This window comes from Apus apus, chromosome 2 (assembly GCF_020740795.1).
Source record: "Apus apus isolate bApuApu2 chromosome 2, bApuApu2.pri.cur, whole genome shotgun sequence".
Taxonomy (NCBI): Eukaryota; Metazoa; Chordata; class Aves; order Apodiformes; family Apodidae; genus Apus; species Apus apus.
In genome coordinates, this window is record NC_067283.1 from 69,540,351 (window position 1) to 69,558,592 (window position 18,242).

An 18,242-nucleotide genomic window follows, 5' to 3' on the forward strand; every position below is an offset into this window, starting at 1 on the left:
GTCTTGTATTTGTGTGTGTTAGATTTGTTTTCCTGAAACCCTGCAGCTGTTTAAATGTCTTTTAAAATTGGTTTCAACTGGAGGAATATTACTGTACTACCACTTTTCATAGTTAAATTTTAGTAGTAAAAATAGTGATGCACGAAATGACAACCCAAATAGGACAGGGAGTATAAAGAAGTGTTGCACACTATATCACACAACAGGTGAATGTCTGAGATCTTGTTGAATCACAGCCTTTCCAATGAAAAAAGATAAAACAATCCATGATGAAGAACACCCACTCAGATGACTGAAGATAAATCTTACATACCTAATAGCTTCTGCCATCTTAGTGCTTTCCTTTTTTCTATCGTCTGTTAAACGTCGTATAAAATAAATAAAATCAAGACCACAGCAGAAAATGCTACCGACTGCGCTGAACAGCACAAGTTTACTGTCATCTGCAGCTGCTGTGTTCAGTGCACTTTGGACCTCCTTCATTACCTGAAAAATAAAAAATTTATTAGAATCTTATTACATCTTGAAAAAGTCCTATACTGTTCTCCTCTCCATCTCCCAATGAGATTTTTTGACATCTTAAATTTCTTCCGAGGATCCACTCAACCATTATTAGAAAAGTTAACTTTTTCATTATACCAAAACAATAAAGTTATAAAAAATTATATATTAGAAGCTTTGCATTTCAAAAATGTAATTAGACTAACAGAATAAAACCATTAAGAGAAGATCTATTAGATGCTATCTGTAACTAAAGTACTCGTTTAGCATTTCTGTACTTTGGACAGCAGATGGCATATGCAACCACTCCAGAAATAAAAGAACTTTAATTCAGGCTAAAGCATGTTTCAAGTTGCACTTCATGCATAAGACTTGGTGACTTACATCTACATGTTCAGGTTACATAATTAAAACTCGACTGAATTACACTTCAAGACACTTGTTAAATCTTGCAAGCAACAACCTGAATCTTGTTTCATGTATGTTTGTGCCTCAATAACAGGCATAAATGAGGCAGAGACTCCCTCAGCACCCTTCCCCTCCCCAAATCAGAATTGTTCTGACCTCTGGATTTAGTGAATTATTTTCAGATGATTTTGTTGATAGCAAAATATGTGTGAATCCATCTTGTTTCCTGACAACAATGTCTCTGTACCGGTACGCACTCTCCGTTTGCCTCACGCTGAAACGTAGCCTCTTATCAAAAGGTTGATCTCTCCTGTCATCAATAAACCTCCGTTTGCTGGCTGTCACCCCTGTTACAGATGTCTGTATGGTGGTTGTACCATTGGCTGCTAATGCTTCCATAAAGGTGGATGTACCTGGAAATAGTTTAAACAATAACATTCTATCAATTGCATTCAGCTCAGCAGTTTCAAAAGCCCTGTTAGCATGAAAACACACCAGTCATATTAAGAACATACAGTAAATATGAAACTCAGTCCCCTCGAAGTGACTGAAATGTTACAGAAATAGACCCTGTGCACAAAGCAAAATTAAAGTGACAAAGGGATCCAAGAAATTAATTTTACATTTTGAGAAAAGACATTTTAAATGAGCCTAACAAACCCATTACCATATACTTACTTTTAAAAGGAAGCAAAAGGTTTAATGCTCCTAATACCCATACACTTCAGTAGGTTAATGCTCTTTCTACCTTTCCAACATCTTAAAGTTCTCTAACAGCATCAAGATTGCAAAAAAGAAAGCAGAAGCCTTTTGTTTCAAATGCCATGAGAAGTTAATATAGGGAAGCAAATGATACCTACAATAAGCCAAATAAAGGACTCGATTGACAAAATCATATAAAGCATAATAGTCTTTAAAGGAAAATGGAAATTATGAAATACAGACTATACTTCTGTGGGAGGGAAATAAGACCCATGCAGTGATAGATATTTGAATGGATTCACAGACAATGAGATATTTCTCAAGTCTAAACAATTGCCAAACACAGCATTATGTCTTTCTGGTCTTGTTCCCAGCCACTTAAATAGAATTTGAAGGCATGCAAGCAATCAGGCCATTCCTCATGACACAGAGGGGACAGGTTTTTCTGTACTCCACATTAGAAACATAATAACAAATAATGAGCATTTATAAGAGAACACCTTGGATCTATAAACCAGCTGCATGTTAAAGTCTTCACGTGGAATCTCAAAAAAATTTGTCCCGTTAATAAAATATGCACCGAGGGCGGGACAGACAGTAGGGTTAAAAGTCTTGGAAAAAAGTGTTACAAGCCAAAATAGAAAAGTTTTGAAAAGCCTTTTCAAAGGCTGAGGTCTGAGAGTCTGTTAAAATCTACTGGATCACAAACAGGTAGTTCAGGACATCAGGTGTATGACATCTTAAAAATGTACAAGGAAGTTGCTCATTAAATGCCATTGATGCCATCTTGCTTAATTAGTCATTATCTTTCTGAAGAAGATGTATATCTAAAGTTATAATATTTGATGCTATTATTTTATTTTTTTTCCCCATGATACTTTAAACACTTGTGGGTACAGTGAAGACATTAAACAGTCCCACCTTAATAACTGGAATATCCTATATCTCCACATGTTAACTGCATTCAAATGTTTACTTCAACTACGAGAGAGATACTAAGAGAAAGGCTAAAGAAATTACAACGTAGAACGTTATACTGTGGAAAGTTAATATTTTATATAATCTCAGAAGTTTCATTTATTCCCAAATTTTTCATGGCTTATCAAATTCCTTTTTTTCATTTCAGCAGAATAAAAAAATATTGATGCATACCAGCTACAAAATTGATGAGAAATGTTTTTGAAACTATAAACCACACTATGTTGGTGGTGGTGTTGTTCATTCCTTTAAAAGACATCCCGGCAAAGGAGATTTTATGGCTTCTGTCCTAGCCATAGTGAAAAAAGTGAGAGAAGTGAGAGAAGTGAAAAAAGTAGAGAACCAGGTGAGCACAATAGACTACACCAAGCCAAAAAAAAGTAAACTTGTGTAAAAGCTTTGAGTAGATCTTTTCCCATGACTTGTACTTCTAAAGACATACTCAAATACCAGAAAATTACCACTAAGGTGTAAGGGGCAATGATTTTACACTTTGAAACTCAAAACTTTTGGCAAGACCCACCAACACAATCACCACACAACAATTTCCATGCTTAATGAATTGGCAAGAAACTTCCTGAGTTTATATATAAGTCTGTCTGCACTTGTCAATAGCTGCAGTTTCAAACCACAAACAAGGGACAGCTGCAGTTCAGTGGCAGGGGTCTCCTACATCTAATCTTGTAAACACAATTCTAGGATACTTAGAAGGGAATTAAAACCTGTCATCTTTAGAAACCATAGCTCTGTGCAGGGAGATTTGTTCAGCTGGTATGGATTAAAGAATGGCACTGACAGAGTTAAGATACATTTGTCAGTTTATCATGACCACTGCAAGCCTGTGACCTCCTGCACCTTAGATTGTAGGAGGGTCTTGTGAATTCGGTCATCAGAAGTGAAGAGACAAGTCAGCGATGCAAAGCAGTACTTCATGCTGTGTGTAAATAGGCAAAGGTTGCCTATCACTGGACTGTCCTGGACATGTGTTGCAGCAAATGAGGAGGAAAAGTTCCAGAGAATTAAGTGTGTTGCCACAGATTTCCTCACACCATAATTTTATATTGGGGTTACTTTTTTCTACGTTAATTACGACTACGTTTTAATACAAATTTCATAACAAAAGCAGTTACACATTTTAATACCTTAATGGCAATAGCATATCAAAGACAAACCAACCATAACAGCCCTGTTATTTCAAACTTGAGCTTTCAAAAAATAATAAGGGCTTGGAAAAAAGGCAGTTTACCCTGGATATTGTCAACTAATGCAGAACTATATTTAAGAGGTAACAAACGACTCTTGTAGTTACAAAAAAACCTTTCTAACTGCAAACTATTAATTCATGTAATGTGATCTTCTCAAAGGTGAAGACATACTACTACTTCAAAAAGCTTCACCATACAGATGCAAAATTAAATTAAGAGGACTACTTGGTTCTGCAGCTGCTTATCAAAACCTGATTAACAGCCGCCATTTTCTTGCAGCTGCTTTAAGAAAAAAAAAAAAGCTATAGGCAACAGATAAGAAAGGAACAGGTCTTATTCAAGAGGAAGACTGACACAAAATACAGAAGTTGCAAAGCAGGCAGAGCAGCAAAGGTATATTCATCCCCATTCCACTGCCAGAAGAGAGAAAAAAGCCATCTCTCCAAAATATGAGGGGCATAACAATTAAAATGCATGATGCCAGACATCTAGATAAACAGAGTTAAAACAAGCAACACACAATTTCACAACAATCCAAAAGTTACAATCCCAAGCTCCTCTCTAAGGTATTCCTGCCTCAATATCTCCCAAATTCTGGAGTTCAGTTTAGCTCACATAGAAAGCCTAGAGTACTAACACTCCCCTCCCAGCACCAATACTGGGGGCACAACAAACATGCTCTAATGACAGCCAAGACTCTTCTGCACGCTCCTTTTCAAGTGCACGTGGACTAGTGGTGGTATCCTTAATTCAAAGGTTTGTCTGACACAAGATGCTGTTTCTGAAAAGCTTAGGACAGATATCTAAGGAATGAGCATAAGAAGATGGGAGCTATGAACAATGCTGCCCAAGTACTTTCCTCAACTCCAGCAACGAGAAATTTAGCAATTTGCATGCCCAGAACCATAAGGTGCAAGCAAACCATGTAATTAAATCCTTATCCTCCATGGGATCGTCCAATTTACTTTTGAAACCACTATGGTTTTGTCTTCCAAAGGATCTTTCTGCAGTAAGTTCTGCAACTTATATCTTTCTTCATTCCTTTCATCATACCTCTTCTCCACATTGATTAGCCCCAATTTTATTTACCCTTCCTTCTTCCAGAAGCCAGTCCAAGTCCCTACTACATCTTGGAACAGAATCCAAAATGTCACACACTATTCAAGATGGGGATTTTTAACATGGCATATTCAAGCCTGTTTTTTTGTCTTCTACTCCTTCTCCATAATAATTTCTAATGTTTTCTTTGTTGTTGTTGGTTTGTTGTTCGGCTTTTTTTGCTTTTAAAACTAGCCCTGAGCAGGTGTTCACAGAAAACCACCCAAAAGAAACCAAATGCTCTTTTCCTGAGCAGTAGCATGTAGTCAAGAACCAGTCACTGCCCAGGCATGGTTGTATGGTTTGCTATAGCCATCACTTTGCATGGATTTTGCTTTGTTCCCTCCTCATGGCTTGGCATTCATCTGCACTGAAAGTAGCGTCTCCTTTTAATCATGAAATCACTCAGTATTTTCAGATATGTCTGCAGTGCTCACAAGGAGTCTGAGGGACCCTCATGCACCAACCACATCCTCTCCTATGCTAAGCAACAAAGTTGTTAATAAGGTGTGTCCCTCTTGAATAACAAATTAACAAACACCAGCAATGGCAATTTCTTAAAGTGTTAATTGCAAATATAACACTCTGATTGTTACTTATTACAACTCAAGTTCCAGAGAGGGAAAAATATGATTTTGGAGGGGGGAAATCATCACTAGAAGTAAACTTGTTTTTTTTTTTTCCAAAGTACTTTCTATACTTTCACTGTGTACATAATCCACAAGACGTCATGGCAGCTGTCCAGTGCGGGTTGCCTCACATTCCCTTTTTGCCTACTAATGGTGGTGTTTTGCTACATGCTCAGATGTACTAGCAAGCTCTAACTGCAAACACTTCAGCTTTTCCACTCCTCACTGTGCACTACATCAAATATTTCACACAGTGACACACCAACTGTAGACAGTGATACTGCACAGTTTCCAGCAATTTTCCCATCTCTGTTTCAGCAAGTACACAGAAAACATTTCTTATAATTGCAGCATATTGGCACAGATTATAGAAATTAAAAGTGATGGTTCTAAAAAATCTCTATATGTGACCATTTTTGAGTGTATGTATTTACAGCACTTACATCTTGAAATCAAACAAAAGTTCCGGCTTCCTTTGAAATGTCACTACAAATATTTGTAAGAAGAAAAAAAAAAATCTTAGTTTATTGTACATTTAACCTGAAATACAGTTTATCTTTGTGTTTCTGAAAGTGTTCAGAAGGCATAGGTAATTTATAAAAGAAAGATACACTTTACAGACATCCTTTCAGAATATGTTATATTGATGCAGCACACAAAACAACAGTGCTACCAATAATAATCTGCACATACCCCAGCATTAGAACAGGCATCCCCAAAGATGCCTGGGAGGAGAAAGGCATGGAGAAATGGTCCTGTGTCTTCCAACGACGGGCTGCTGATCCCTGTGATACCCTGCCCACTGGTGTTGAAACCTCCTCAAAACTCTTACTGCTGAGAGGGGGAGGTGTGTGCACTAACTTTATCTTTTCAAATAAAGTTAACCACTTCTTGATTCTGTTTCTAGGAAATAGTTACATAGGGAACCATTAGATATTCTTCAGCCAGCTTCTGTTGTTTTTGCAAATACGTCAACTTTCCATACACAAAGAATGTAGGTTTTAAGTGCAGACTAACAGGCAAATTGTTGTAGGTAGGACTCGGTCAAACATCAGCAATAGATAACTATAACTCAGCAGCAACCAACCCTGCAGTGGCTGGCAGGCTTGGTTGTCAGTGTCTTATCTCCAGTTTGTAAAACAAACCACTTTCTCATGCCCTCAATTCCTCTTTTCCTTACAATGTGTATAGGTGTTAATTTTAAATGCTACTTTGAAACATTGTGCCTATAAAATCTATGTTTCTTCCAGGACACTGTTGTGGACAAAATTAACATGAGAATAAAAAATACACACATGCACCCCTGGTCATATTTCTCAATTCATTTAAAAGTTTTTCAGTCCTACATTATGTTTTATCTAGGCTGCCATGTCAAATTTAGAGTAATATGGTCCATAGTAGCTGTTTTTTCCTTCTGTAGATAGTTCTCTCTGTTTCTTTGATTACTTACAGCATCTGACATTGATCAAACATATTTACATGATTACAATGACACTGTTAGGAAGATGGCAGCATTACTGGTTGCATTGGACATATGTTATAGGCTATTTCATTATTTTTGCTTCTGAATGTCTACCCTTCTCAAGAGCATAAGCACCCATGCAAAGACAAATTTGTAATACCAACCAAACCCACAACTAATCAGAACACACAATTGTAAGTGGGCAATTGTCACAACAGAAAATTGCAGTTCTCCACCCTCAAGTTGAATAGGTTTACCTTACTCTGACTATTTTAAGTCATATAAGCAGAAATAAAAGGTTTACATACTTTAAAAAGATGGGAATAACATAATACTAGATCTAGCAGTTATTAAGACCATGTCCATAAAAAAAAGGATAACATTAATATGTAATTTGGCAACAAAGCTCCTAAAGATTCTGAATAAGTTTTACTACCTTCAAAAAGGACCTCTGCATTTTTATGCACAAGGTACTGAGTAAACTTTCCACTTTCCACATGCTGTCTTACAGTGGACAAAAAAACAACTAACAACTCCAAGAGGCTTTACAAATATATCTCCATTCTTATTATTTCACCTGAAATACATAAATAAACACTCATCAGATGAGCAATTATTTTTCTTCTTTATCGTGGCATCAAGATAAACTAGGATTGCTCTCTTCTCCCCTTCATTTTTAGACTCATTTTGGACTGGTTTTTCTTCCATTGAATCTATAATCAGGACACTACTGACAAACAGAGAACAGTGCACAGGATCATTCTCACCATTTTAGCTGTTATTAAAGTGGTTGTAAGAAAAAACAAAACAAACAAAGAACCCCACAAAACAAAACAAACCCCAATCCAAACGACTTCCCAAGCCCCTCTGATATTACTAGAGTAAAAAAAATCCCAGCCATATTTCACAGTAGCACGCATCCAAGTATTTCATGGGAGAAGAAAAGAGTTAGTTGCATTTATTTTTCTCACAAGCATATCCAAATAAGACAAGCCTTTCCCAAGTTACAGACTCCTTTTTGTGACCTTTTAACACTGGGAACATTTCATAAGGAAGAACTTGCCTATCATGTCCTTTGATATTCTTGGAGCTGAAGGTTATGATTCTGCAGCATTCATTCGAAATACTCTCAAACTTGAGAGCTAAGTAAGGACATCTCTTGGGGCTCATCTGTACAGGAAAGCTCTCTCAAAATAGGATAAGGTTTAAACTTGAAGTATACCATGCTATTTCACACTAACTCCTAAGGTGAACACATTCTATATTAAGAGCCCTTCATTGTAATTTAATCTAATCCCTAAAGTGATCTAAAAAACTGCTCTCTTCCTGTGGAATAAGTGTGCCCTAATGTAAGGCTAGCTTAGAAGAGATAGCTGCCCAAAACATCTCAGGCAGTTGCCTGTATAGGCACAAATATATACATGCAATGTACAAATGACATAAATCTTGTAAGAACACACAAACTTTCTAAAATCTTTTAGCTACATTATGAATGAGATTTAGATAGATGGGTATAGCACCATTATCTCAGCAGAATACTGTCATCTGCCTTCTTTTTGAAAACGTCAATAAGTATTCACATTTCATTCTTGTCACATACATGAGAATTGAAGTACCTGGAATTAGCATCCCTGCTTTGATGAAGCAGCTCTGGTTTTATGTATCTACCTCAAGGAGCTATGTATCTGTCCAGCCACTCCTTGACATCTGTCTTTGATAGATGTTTAAACCTCCCATGGGACATTCAGCAACAGGTTCATTAAGAGGTGGTCAATTAATACATCACCTGAAGCCATATGAGCTTGCAGCACAGAGGCAATCTTCCAGTACACAAATGCACCCAGCTGTGTGTGTTAACATGGCTAGCCATACCCTATACTTGGGTAGCCTGTAATACATAATGATGTTGGCTAGAAAAAATGATAAAATTGTTCTGCAGCAGCACCCACATATCAGAAATTATGGACTTTGACAGAAATACCTGTCTGGGGTGGGCAGGGGAAGCACAAAGGAGGAGTCTCTGCAGTCTTCACACGAGGTCTTTGGGTACTTTTTAGCGATTAACTGAACAGCGGATTGATAAAGGCTCGTGCCAAGCAGGTTCTTACTTTTGATTCAGGGATACTCAATGGAAAGCAGTTTGCGTTAGAGAGTGAAGGATTTGAGCCAAGAAAATTTCTTAAAGACCCTGCTTTTAAGCAAAGCACAAAACTGCTATTTACTCCCCATCTAAAGAGGCACTCACAAATTGTTCTAGGTGCAATCTCTCCCCCAGTTTTTCCAATATTCAGGGAAAATAAGCCCACATTAAAAGCAGGATGATTAAAGGTATCTTTGGGTATCTCATGCACCAGGTGCTGAATAGCTCAATGTTTTGAACTAAAAAAGTGATTCAGGACAGTGTATCATCTTGCCAAAATATGTCTTTTTATATTGGTGGAGAGTAATAAATCCCAAATATAATCTAGTGGCAACAGCTGAAATGAGGCATGATGGAAGGAGTAAGTAAATACAACCTGTGCTCTCCAGATCTCTTGTTTGTTTTTGGCAACACTAGCTAGGATCAGCAGTTCTGCAAGGACATGCCTGAACTGGAGAACTCATGGAGAATATCCAGGATTCTTTATTCTTCCTATACTAAATAATAATAATAATAATAAATCCAACAACAAAAAACCCCACAGAAAGTCCTAATGACAACAGTAGGAGACCACTGAGAATAAAAGACGTGGGTCACACGCTTTGCATGAGAAAATTTTATATCCTCCCTCAATTGGGCTTTGTGCTGTATTACTGCAGGCAACTACCAGAAAACACAATAGACATTTGTCTTCACATCATCTTGCCCTACAGCTTGACCCTAGTGCAAATGGTATGGTTCTCCACATTGCAGGATTTACAGAGATAGCACAGATCTTGAACATGGCCTTGAACATGAGTGCTGGGAAAACACCCATCATAAGAACACGTTTTCATCAAATTTTGAAATCAAAAGCATAGTGGTAAACAAGCAAATAAAAAGAAAAAAAAAAACAGGTTCAGGATTAATCACAAGCAAATAATCACAGCCAAAAGCAGGGAGCAGAGAAAGCAATGCTCCAATCTCAGCCAGCAGCTGGGAGGGATTGGAGGCAGTGAGTAGACCTGACACAGCTGGGTGTATCACACATGCCTGGGTAGCTTTTGCATGCCTACTGCTCATGTTGCTGAGGAAAGCCATCAGCTTCTCTTTAAGACCTTAGGCTTCCTTAAATATGACAACAATCAGTGGAGTGTAACAGTCTATGAAAGGGAAAAATCTCAGACATAAAACCTAAACTGGCAACTCCATAAAGCACTAATTAAGTAGTTAACACATGCTGCCGTACATAGAGAATGGTGCAGAGCTGCTGAAGTGGCTTCCCTCAGGCTACAGAGCAAGTCAGTATAGAAGCCAAGATTACTACAGTTATAGGTGGTCCCAATCCCCAAAAGCTACTTTCCCCTGTAAAAATCTGCTTTTATAAAGTACAGGATTTTCTTCTTTCCAGAAATTATATGTATCTAGATTAAAAGTACAAGTAGCAATATTGATACTATTCCTAGTCAGAGGAGACAGGTAAGGAAGCTACAGGATAAGCACTATGATATATAAGTGGAACATATTGTTTCAGCAGCACCAATATATTAATATGAAATCACAGCCTTTAAGAGGTTCTGAAGACTAATATTAGGAGGCTGAAATTTTGAAGAAAAAAAATATTCAAGAAATTAGAAAGTTACAAATGTGGCAGAGGGAAAAAAAAAAACAACCCAACCAACAGAAAAAAGAATGTGGTTAAAGGCAAATTTCAGAACAACTTTAAAAAACCTGTGAAGATCTGTTTTAGAGAGCAAGAGTCAGGAACTGCTATGAACTGCACCAAAACCAAGGGAGGCTTGGTTAGGCACCGTAATGCCTGCTGCTGCACAAAAACAAGAACAAAGTAGATCATATCTTAATGCTTTAAATCAAAGTGTGGAATGGCCTCAAAGAGAATCCTGAAGCTTGTATAGCTGGCAACAGGATAGATAGCAAGGCTTATTTGACTATTTGGGGATGGAGGTAGGAGCAGATCTTTTCACGAGTCATACTGGTGTGAGCATAGTTCAAGAATCAATTTGCAGATATTGTAAAATTTTATCACCGCATGTGCGTGGAAGGACTTGGATCCACAACCTGGTAATATGCAAAACTGGGGCCGGGGTGGAAGGGGGAAAAACTCGCATTTTAATTTTGAGCTCAGGAACTGCTGTCATTCCAATTGCTGAAGTTCCAAATTACAGTACCAGAGCCTCAGACGTTCAGAGCGAAGTTCATAAAACTGCGCTCGGACTTGTATTTTCTAAGAGGTGGTTAATGGGTGACAGGCTCTGAATGTCTTTAGATACAGTAGATGCCTAAAATGCAGAATCTTGCCTTAGGAAATAATCCATTAAGTATACACAGAGAAGCCAAGAATACCAGAGGAAGTCACTGCAAATATCATATACACACAAATAATGGGACTATTACCTAAACTGGTCACAATTATGAGCTCAATTTTAATTTGAAAACCATTTAAAGCATGTCACAGATGAAACAAAATGATAGAGAAAGTACAAGACTGCTTGTTTCCTGAAACCTGCCAGGGACCCACCTGTTCAAGTCCAATTCCAAACACCAAGCAAATAAGGAACAAAGGAAATAATAATAAAAAAACCCCAACAGAACAATATCAGCAAATTGAATTGAAACTTAATTTCGACCAAAATGAATGCTGTGCAGTTTTAGATAAGTGTGTTATGTAAAAAGATATTTCATTAAATACTTGTTAGACAGATAGCATGACACCCCATTCATAAGGAGAGGGTGTATCAATGGAACTAAACTTATACAGTAACTGAATTATTTTCTTCAGGAGTGAGATGTAGCTTCAATTAACTCCACATGGTTAAATGGATCAATAGGAACTGAGGGGAAAAATAGAATATGCTATACTTACAAGAAAATAGGAAGTAAAGAACACTGGGAAGAATACAGGGAGATGCTAAAACAGATAAAGAACGGGTATTAGAAATATAAAGTAAAACTCTAAAGTTTTCATAGTTACAGATGCTAAACACAAATTATTTTTCCAGTGATAAAAAAACATGAGAGGAGAATCAGAACAAAAATAAGAGAATGAAATGTAGTGTAAGATACAAAGTCTATTAAAATATTAGCGAGGAAACCAGCATGCCATTAGACACCAGAAAAGATTTATAATGAGTATGAATATATTGTACATATAACAAATGACAGACTAAAAGGCTTGAACATGGCAAGATTGCTGACTTAGAGTAAAAAGAGAGAAACAGAAAAATGTGATCATCTATATGAGAAATGTATCACAGTAAATAAAATGCCTCTGAGACTTGCTTGCTTAAAGACTAGCAAATTTGGAGCATATCTTGAGTAATAAAATTTGAATTGATGTAGTTTCAGAAAGACTCGGAAATATATTAAAAAAAAAAAAAAAAGTCTTAAACCTCTGAAGTTTATTTCTATTTATAAGCAAGGCTGTTCTCAAAGTCACGTTTCAAAATGTCCTTGCAATTCAAACCTACTTAAGACTCCAAAGAAGTACCCAGGAGATCCATACTGGGCAGTGCAGAGAAATTTCATCTTCTCACAAGAGTTCACTCATTTCTTGCCATATATTTTACCAATATTTTGCAGTTTCATACCATTACAAAACACACATCAGAAGCCTTCCTGTAACATATGCTTACATCTAATGTTAATGTCAGGATTTTAAAATAAATAACACAAAAGCAACCTGATTTTGCTCAGTGTCAAAGCTGTACCCATTGAATTAATGTTATAAAGCTGGAAATACATCGAAAAGTAATATTTTTCTATATAAAATTAATTTTTCTTTGTAAGATCCTAAACCATGAAAGTGTCTAGTGATGCCAAAAGATGGAAGTTAGTAACAACAAAGACGTCAGTGTTGTTGTATGATAAAAACAGTAACATTGTGTCATTGGGAGCATAATATACAGAATTATAATAAACTCTGCATCTGCATTTGATCTCAGAGTGTGTTGCTGTATCACTAGTATGTTGTCACAAGGTCAATAGTTACATGAAACAAAGATATCACTTAGTTTTCTACTATGTTATTATCTAGACATCAACATATTGGTGATTTACAAACTCAAACACTTTATCCATTTTTAATTACCATGGTAGATGACTTTTCCAATATAGCTACAGCACAGAAGATACTATATCATCAGATATTTCCCCCCTAGTTCAGTTAAAATACTATAGAGATCTCAAAGAAATTTATCCTCAGATATTCTTTTGAATATTTTTCATTAACAAATGCTGCTGTGGGATAATATTTTTTCATTAACTCCTAAACAAAACTATATGCTTACTGAAATCTCTAAAATAATGAATTTGGTGTTTTGCTGAAATAATGATTTTTTGTTTTGTTTGTTTCTAATCTGTTAAGAGACTAGGAACTAGAAGCTGCACTATCATGTGCTGGCTCAGATGAGACCAACACTGCAAATGTTCAGCCCTACTACAAGGAGGATCAAGTCTACTGCTTGTCTGTCCTTGGGCTCGATTGTTCTTGCCAGCACACTGGCACCCCATTTAGCTGGCAAGCTCAAGAAACTCAGCCAAGGATCTTCCATGAGCCTCTTCACATCCCTGCGATTCAATATGGGCAAGCAGCACGTATTGAATTACTTTTTGGTACTTAAGTACTAATCTAGTTAACACAACAGGAAAATCAAGATTTGTTTCCTTTCACTGCTCTGTTTCTTCCCCATATAGTCTACCAGACTAGAAACACATCATTTATTGCAGGTATTTCTGTCTAACCCAGAAACAGGGCAGCTGGGTTCCTTAATGCCCTCTCTCCCTCCATCAATACATTTGCTGAACAACTCAAAGAGAGCTTCCAAAGTGAAACCAAACTCCAGTTTAAAACTGTTTACCATCATCAATGTTTATACCCCATTTAACTTTCCACTTAAGACAGCTGGAATCCTAAGCCAAATTTATGAAAAACATCAAATATAGTTCAACTGCAGCAGAATATCTGGGAAAGAATATCAGTGTTTTCCTACTCTGTGATCATTATTTGGACAGAAATATCAACTTATGACTAAGTAGCAAGACATGACTAATAAACTAACATAAACAAATGAAGAAAAGCCAAAATCCCCACAGAAACTGGCAAAATTAATTTAGCAGCAGGAACAAGCAAAAATTTTTTTGAGGGTGCACTGGATTAGCTTTCAGCTTGATCAGTTCTTGAGTGTTGCTGCTGACCAAGCAGGGCAGCAAGAATGTGTGGGAAGGGAGACGTGGATCAAGAGGACAGGATAATTGAGAGGAAAGCGCAAAGCACGTTGTAGGAGAATGGCAACCAGTTTTTCTCAGATGTAAATAATATACTGACTAGCAGATAACAGTTTTAGAAAAGAGTAGGTATTTTCTCATACAAACCCTTTAATTATGAGCTCCCAGTATTGCAAAACAAACTCCAATGCTACTGTTTTATCAACATAGGAAACATAGGAAACTGCCAGAATTGAAGCACTACATACTCTTTCATGCTCTACACTCTTAAGCTTTTAAAAATCACTACAGACAACAACCTGCTGTGAATCTATTTTCTAATGTTTATTTATACTGTAGAAAACAGCCTGTGACATAAAATCCTCAAACTTGCTCAAACAGAAAAATGAGAAAAATGGTTGCTGGTATCTGCCAGGGAAGTACAGCAAGCCTTACTGCCACCATCAATTTGTAGTTTATCAATGCTTACCTAGAAAGCAAAGAAACAAGAAAAGTAGTCACAGAAAGGAAAACGGCATCAGAAGTGAACAGGATGTCTTGCTGAGACATGAGCTATAGTGGGAAGTAGGAGGTAAAGCCACACAGTGGGATGGAGGCCAGACAGGGACAGTCAAGAGAAGCACAGCTATTTATCACCTCCTCTTTACCAACAGGGACTTCCTTGCCTGCTAGGTCTGGTCTGGTACTGGCCCCACAGCATGACTTTTGACTATAATAAATTCTAGAGTAAAATGTATGGAATAGGAAAGGAGACTAATGTTCAAGCTGAGGCTCCACAAATCGGTCTAACAAATACTCCAGTAAGCCCCTGGAAAAGGTTGTTAAAGAGTGCCCTGACATCTCTCTGAATTATATTAGCACAATATGTACTCAAACAGCTGATTTGGGATTGTGTATTTGCTGTCAACTTTTTGAAGGACAAAGAAATAGAACAACTGATACAAGCTCTAAAGTTGTTGGGAAAGTTCTTTTTCTGAACTATTAGATACAGTAGACTTCATGTCAAAACACATTCCTCCTGCTATGTGCCATGATGTGTTGCCCATTGTTACAGTTGTGTTACAACACAACTTTATGTTCAGGGAGAGACTCACATTGTGCCACTCTAGGTGGTTCTCTCACAACTGCTCCTTCCAGAGGCAAGACCTTCACTGTGTGCCACTGTGTATGTCGGCCAGCAAGCAAAGCCTTTCTCTTTCTTTTAGGTTGGTTAAGGTTTAAAACATTAGAGTTACAAGTTTAGCATTTCTCCTTCCTTTTCATTTAGCTTATATGTGTTCCCACTAACATGAAAAATGAATATAATGATGACTATGAAGTAGGAAGCAATCAGGCTCAGAGAGTGAACTGGAGACACAACAAAAAAGCCCAGGTGGTTCTTTTATTTTCAGATTTACTTTTTCCTTGTATCATCTTTCCAACAGTTCTGAACCAAAATAAAAATGCTGGTTCAAGATAAAGACAGATGTGTTTTTAATAGATTGGACTAATTTTTAAATCAGACTCTGCTCTTTCCTGTTCTAAGCTCTGCTTTCGTTACAATTTCTGTTCTATTGTTAAAAAAAATACTGTCCATATTAATTCAGAAATAATATAATTATAGCATTTATTGCTAGAGTTAATGCTGTAGTTTTAATTCTTATGCTGTATGAATCTCAATACATATTGTGTCATTTGTAGCAAAGATAAATGAGAAACGTAATAAAGTTTGCAAGCACTAATATAGTGTTTAGCTCAATAGATTCTCCTTGAGCAAGTTTAAAATTGAAGCAGAACAAACCCACTGCTATATTCTACAGGTTGCTTTAAAATTAATAGCAACATTAGTCCCACATGTGTTTAGCTGAAGGCCAGAAATTACCTAAATTCTAAGATTGGAAAGATGTTTCCCTTATGTGGTAAAGGGAAACCATGCCTTGAATTCAGGCCTGTACTGTTTCAAGATCACTCTTTGAACGGCTCTGTCAGTGATTTGATTCTGCTTTGGTAGCTTGAAAAACCACATCCAGTGGTCACAAGGCAATGGGAAGTAACAACTTCTCACAATTATTTTCCTTCCCAGAGCATTGGAGAGCAACACCACTTCCATTCAGGAATCCTCTACAAAGCTAAAAGCATTTGTCCCACACAGGCTCTCTGGTGAGCTGGTGCTGATGGTCCTGTACAGTCATACCAGGCAAATAACCAGGACCAGTAAGCCAAAAAAGTGAACTATGATCCATTTAACATACATACACTGCCCTGCATTGCAATTCCACTTTATCATATGTCTGAGAGGTGTTCTGGTGCAACTAAATACTTCAACATTTCAGTGTTGAAGTAAATTCAACCCAGACACCAAAAGCAAAGTGAGGTTCCCCCATTTTGCAGTCCTCACAGGCAAACATGGCCCAACAGAAAACCAAGCATCTCCAGAGACACGAGAATTATTTTAACTGAAACTTGTCCTCATTAAATCTCTCCCCCTGCATCCTTGAATTGCTACATTCATCAATATTTCTGAAGTCCCAAAGGCATCAACAAAAGCAGATGGCATTCTGACTTCATCACACTACCTAAAACACCTTCTGCTCCACCCAGATAACTGTCAGACAGAACTTACCCTTATTTTGCTGTTCCTTGCTTTTATCTCTGCATGGTGACCCAGCAGCTATTTGTCTTTTTACTAGCTGGCACATCCTTGAGCTACAGGTGTTCCCTGATGGATTCCCCTGCATGTGAAAACCATTTGACTGAATCAACAGCAGCATCTACAGAGCAGCTTGGGGTGGAGGATGGATTAGATTACAATAGCCCATCCCTATTTCCTAGTATTCTGTGATGCATCCAGAATCATAAAATGGCAGGTTGAAATGGATCTCAAGGATCATCTGGTCCAACCCTTCTAGATAGGAACACAGTTTAGGTGATCACACTAGGTAGCATTTATACCTTTCTGTTCTGACTTGAAGCAGCTGCTTTTCAACAAGCTGGAATACAAAAAAGAAAAAAGGTACCTGGACCAATGATATCAGGTGCAGATTAGCAAACTGTGGGCAGTGACAATCAGATTCTCAGCTAACCGCTGCCTTCAGTCCTGATGGGGACTGTGGAGACTTTCAGTCCTGTGGGGACTCTGTGTTCTTGAAGGAACCCTGAAGGGAAAAGTCTCCTGTGGACATGCCTAAATATTTGTCTGGGAAGCCACAAACACAGTTTCAATATATATCTGTACCTCTGCCATAAAATTTTGGGTCTCATACTATGTAAAGTCTTTGTAAGGATGTTCCTATGGAGTACAGTCTCCATTCTCAATTGATCATTTCTAGCATGACCTCACTGATGTGAAAATTACTTCTATCTTATGCCTTATTTGTAAAACATTTCCAAATCGGGAGCCTGGACTCTGCGACTGGGTACAAGAAATAATAACCTTCTAACAGATTCAAAATAATGATGAGAAAAATAGCCTGTGGTAAGAGGAAACTTCTAAATGATCAGATTAAAACTGACAATTCCCTTCTCTCCAAGGGTAAGGAACACAAACAGTCATTCATCTGGGGAAACTGCTTATCTCCTTGGTTTCAGCACAACCAAACTACTATCTAAATTAAATATGGGTGCTATTATTGGATAAACTTTGTGCAATACCTTTTGGACTGCCTAAGGGAGTTTATGGCCAACTCAAGGAGTCATTCTCTGAGATGACCTTCTGCAATGCTTGCTGTTAAGCTAGAATTTGGCAGGGTTACAGCAAAGAAGTAAAGCCAGTCTGATTCATCCAATACTGTCGGCATTTAAGTGCAGACCATAGTAAAATCACCTTCCCCTTGAAGTAGGGGAGCCATGAATATCTGATTAAATAATAGCAAGAGTACATATAAATAGTTGAAAAGCACCATATTTACCCAGGTTTA

General features: G+C 37.4%; 1 protein-coding gene across 4 annotated transcripts in view; it reads right to left on the bottom strand.

The window, feature by feature from the left end:
- Positions 1-18,242, bottom strand: part of CDYL (chromodomain Y like) — a 249,479-nt gene that overhangs the window by 8,252 nt on the left and 222,985 nt on the right. For 3 of the 4 annotated variants that reach the window (XM_051611659.1, XM_051611654.1, XM_051611658.1), the window contains 3 exons: positions 11,987-12,031; positions 1,066-1,322; positions 314-486 (listed from right to left, as the gene is read on the bottom strand). In XM_051611659.1, coding sequence (XP_051467619.1) covers positions 314-486; positions 1,066-1,322; positions 11,987-12,031 — 475 coding nt within the window. The remainder of the gene's footprint in view (positions 1-313; positions 487-1,065; positions 1,323-11,986; positions 12,032-18,242) is intronic. The other variant, XM_051611657.1, reaches the window with a different exon arrangement.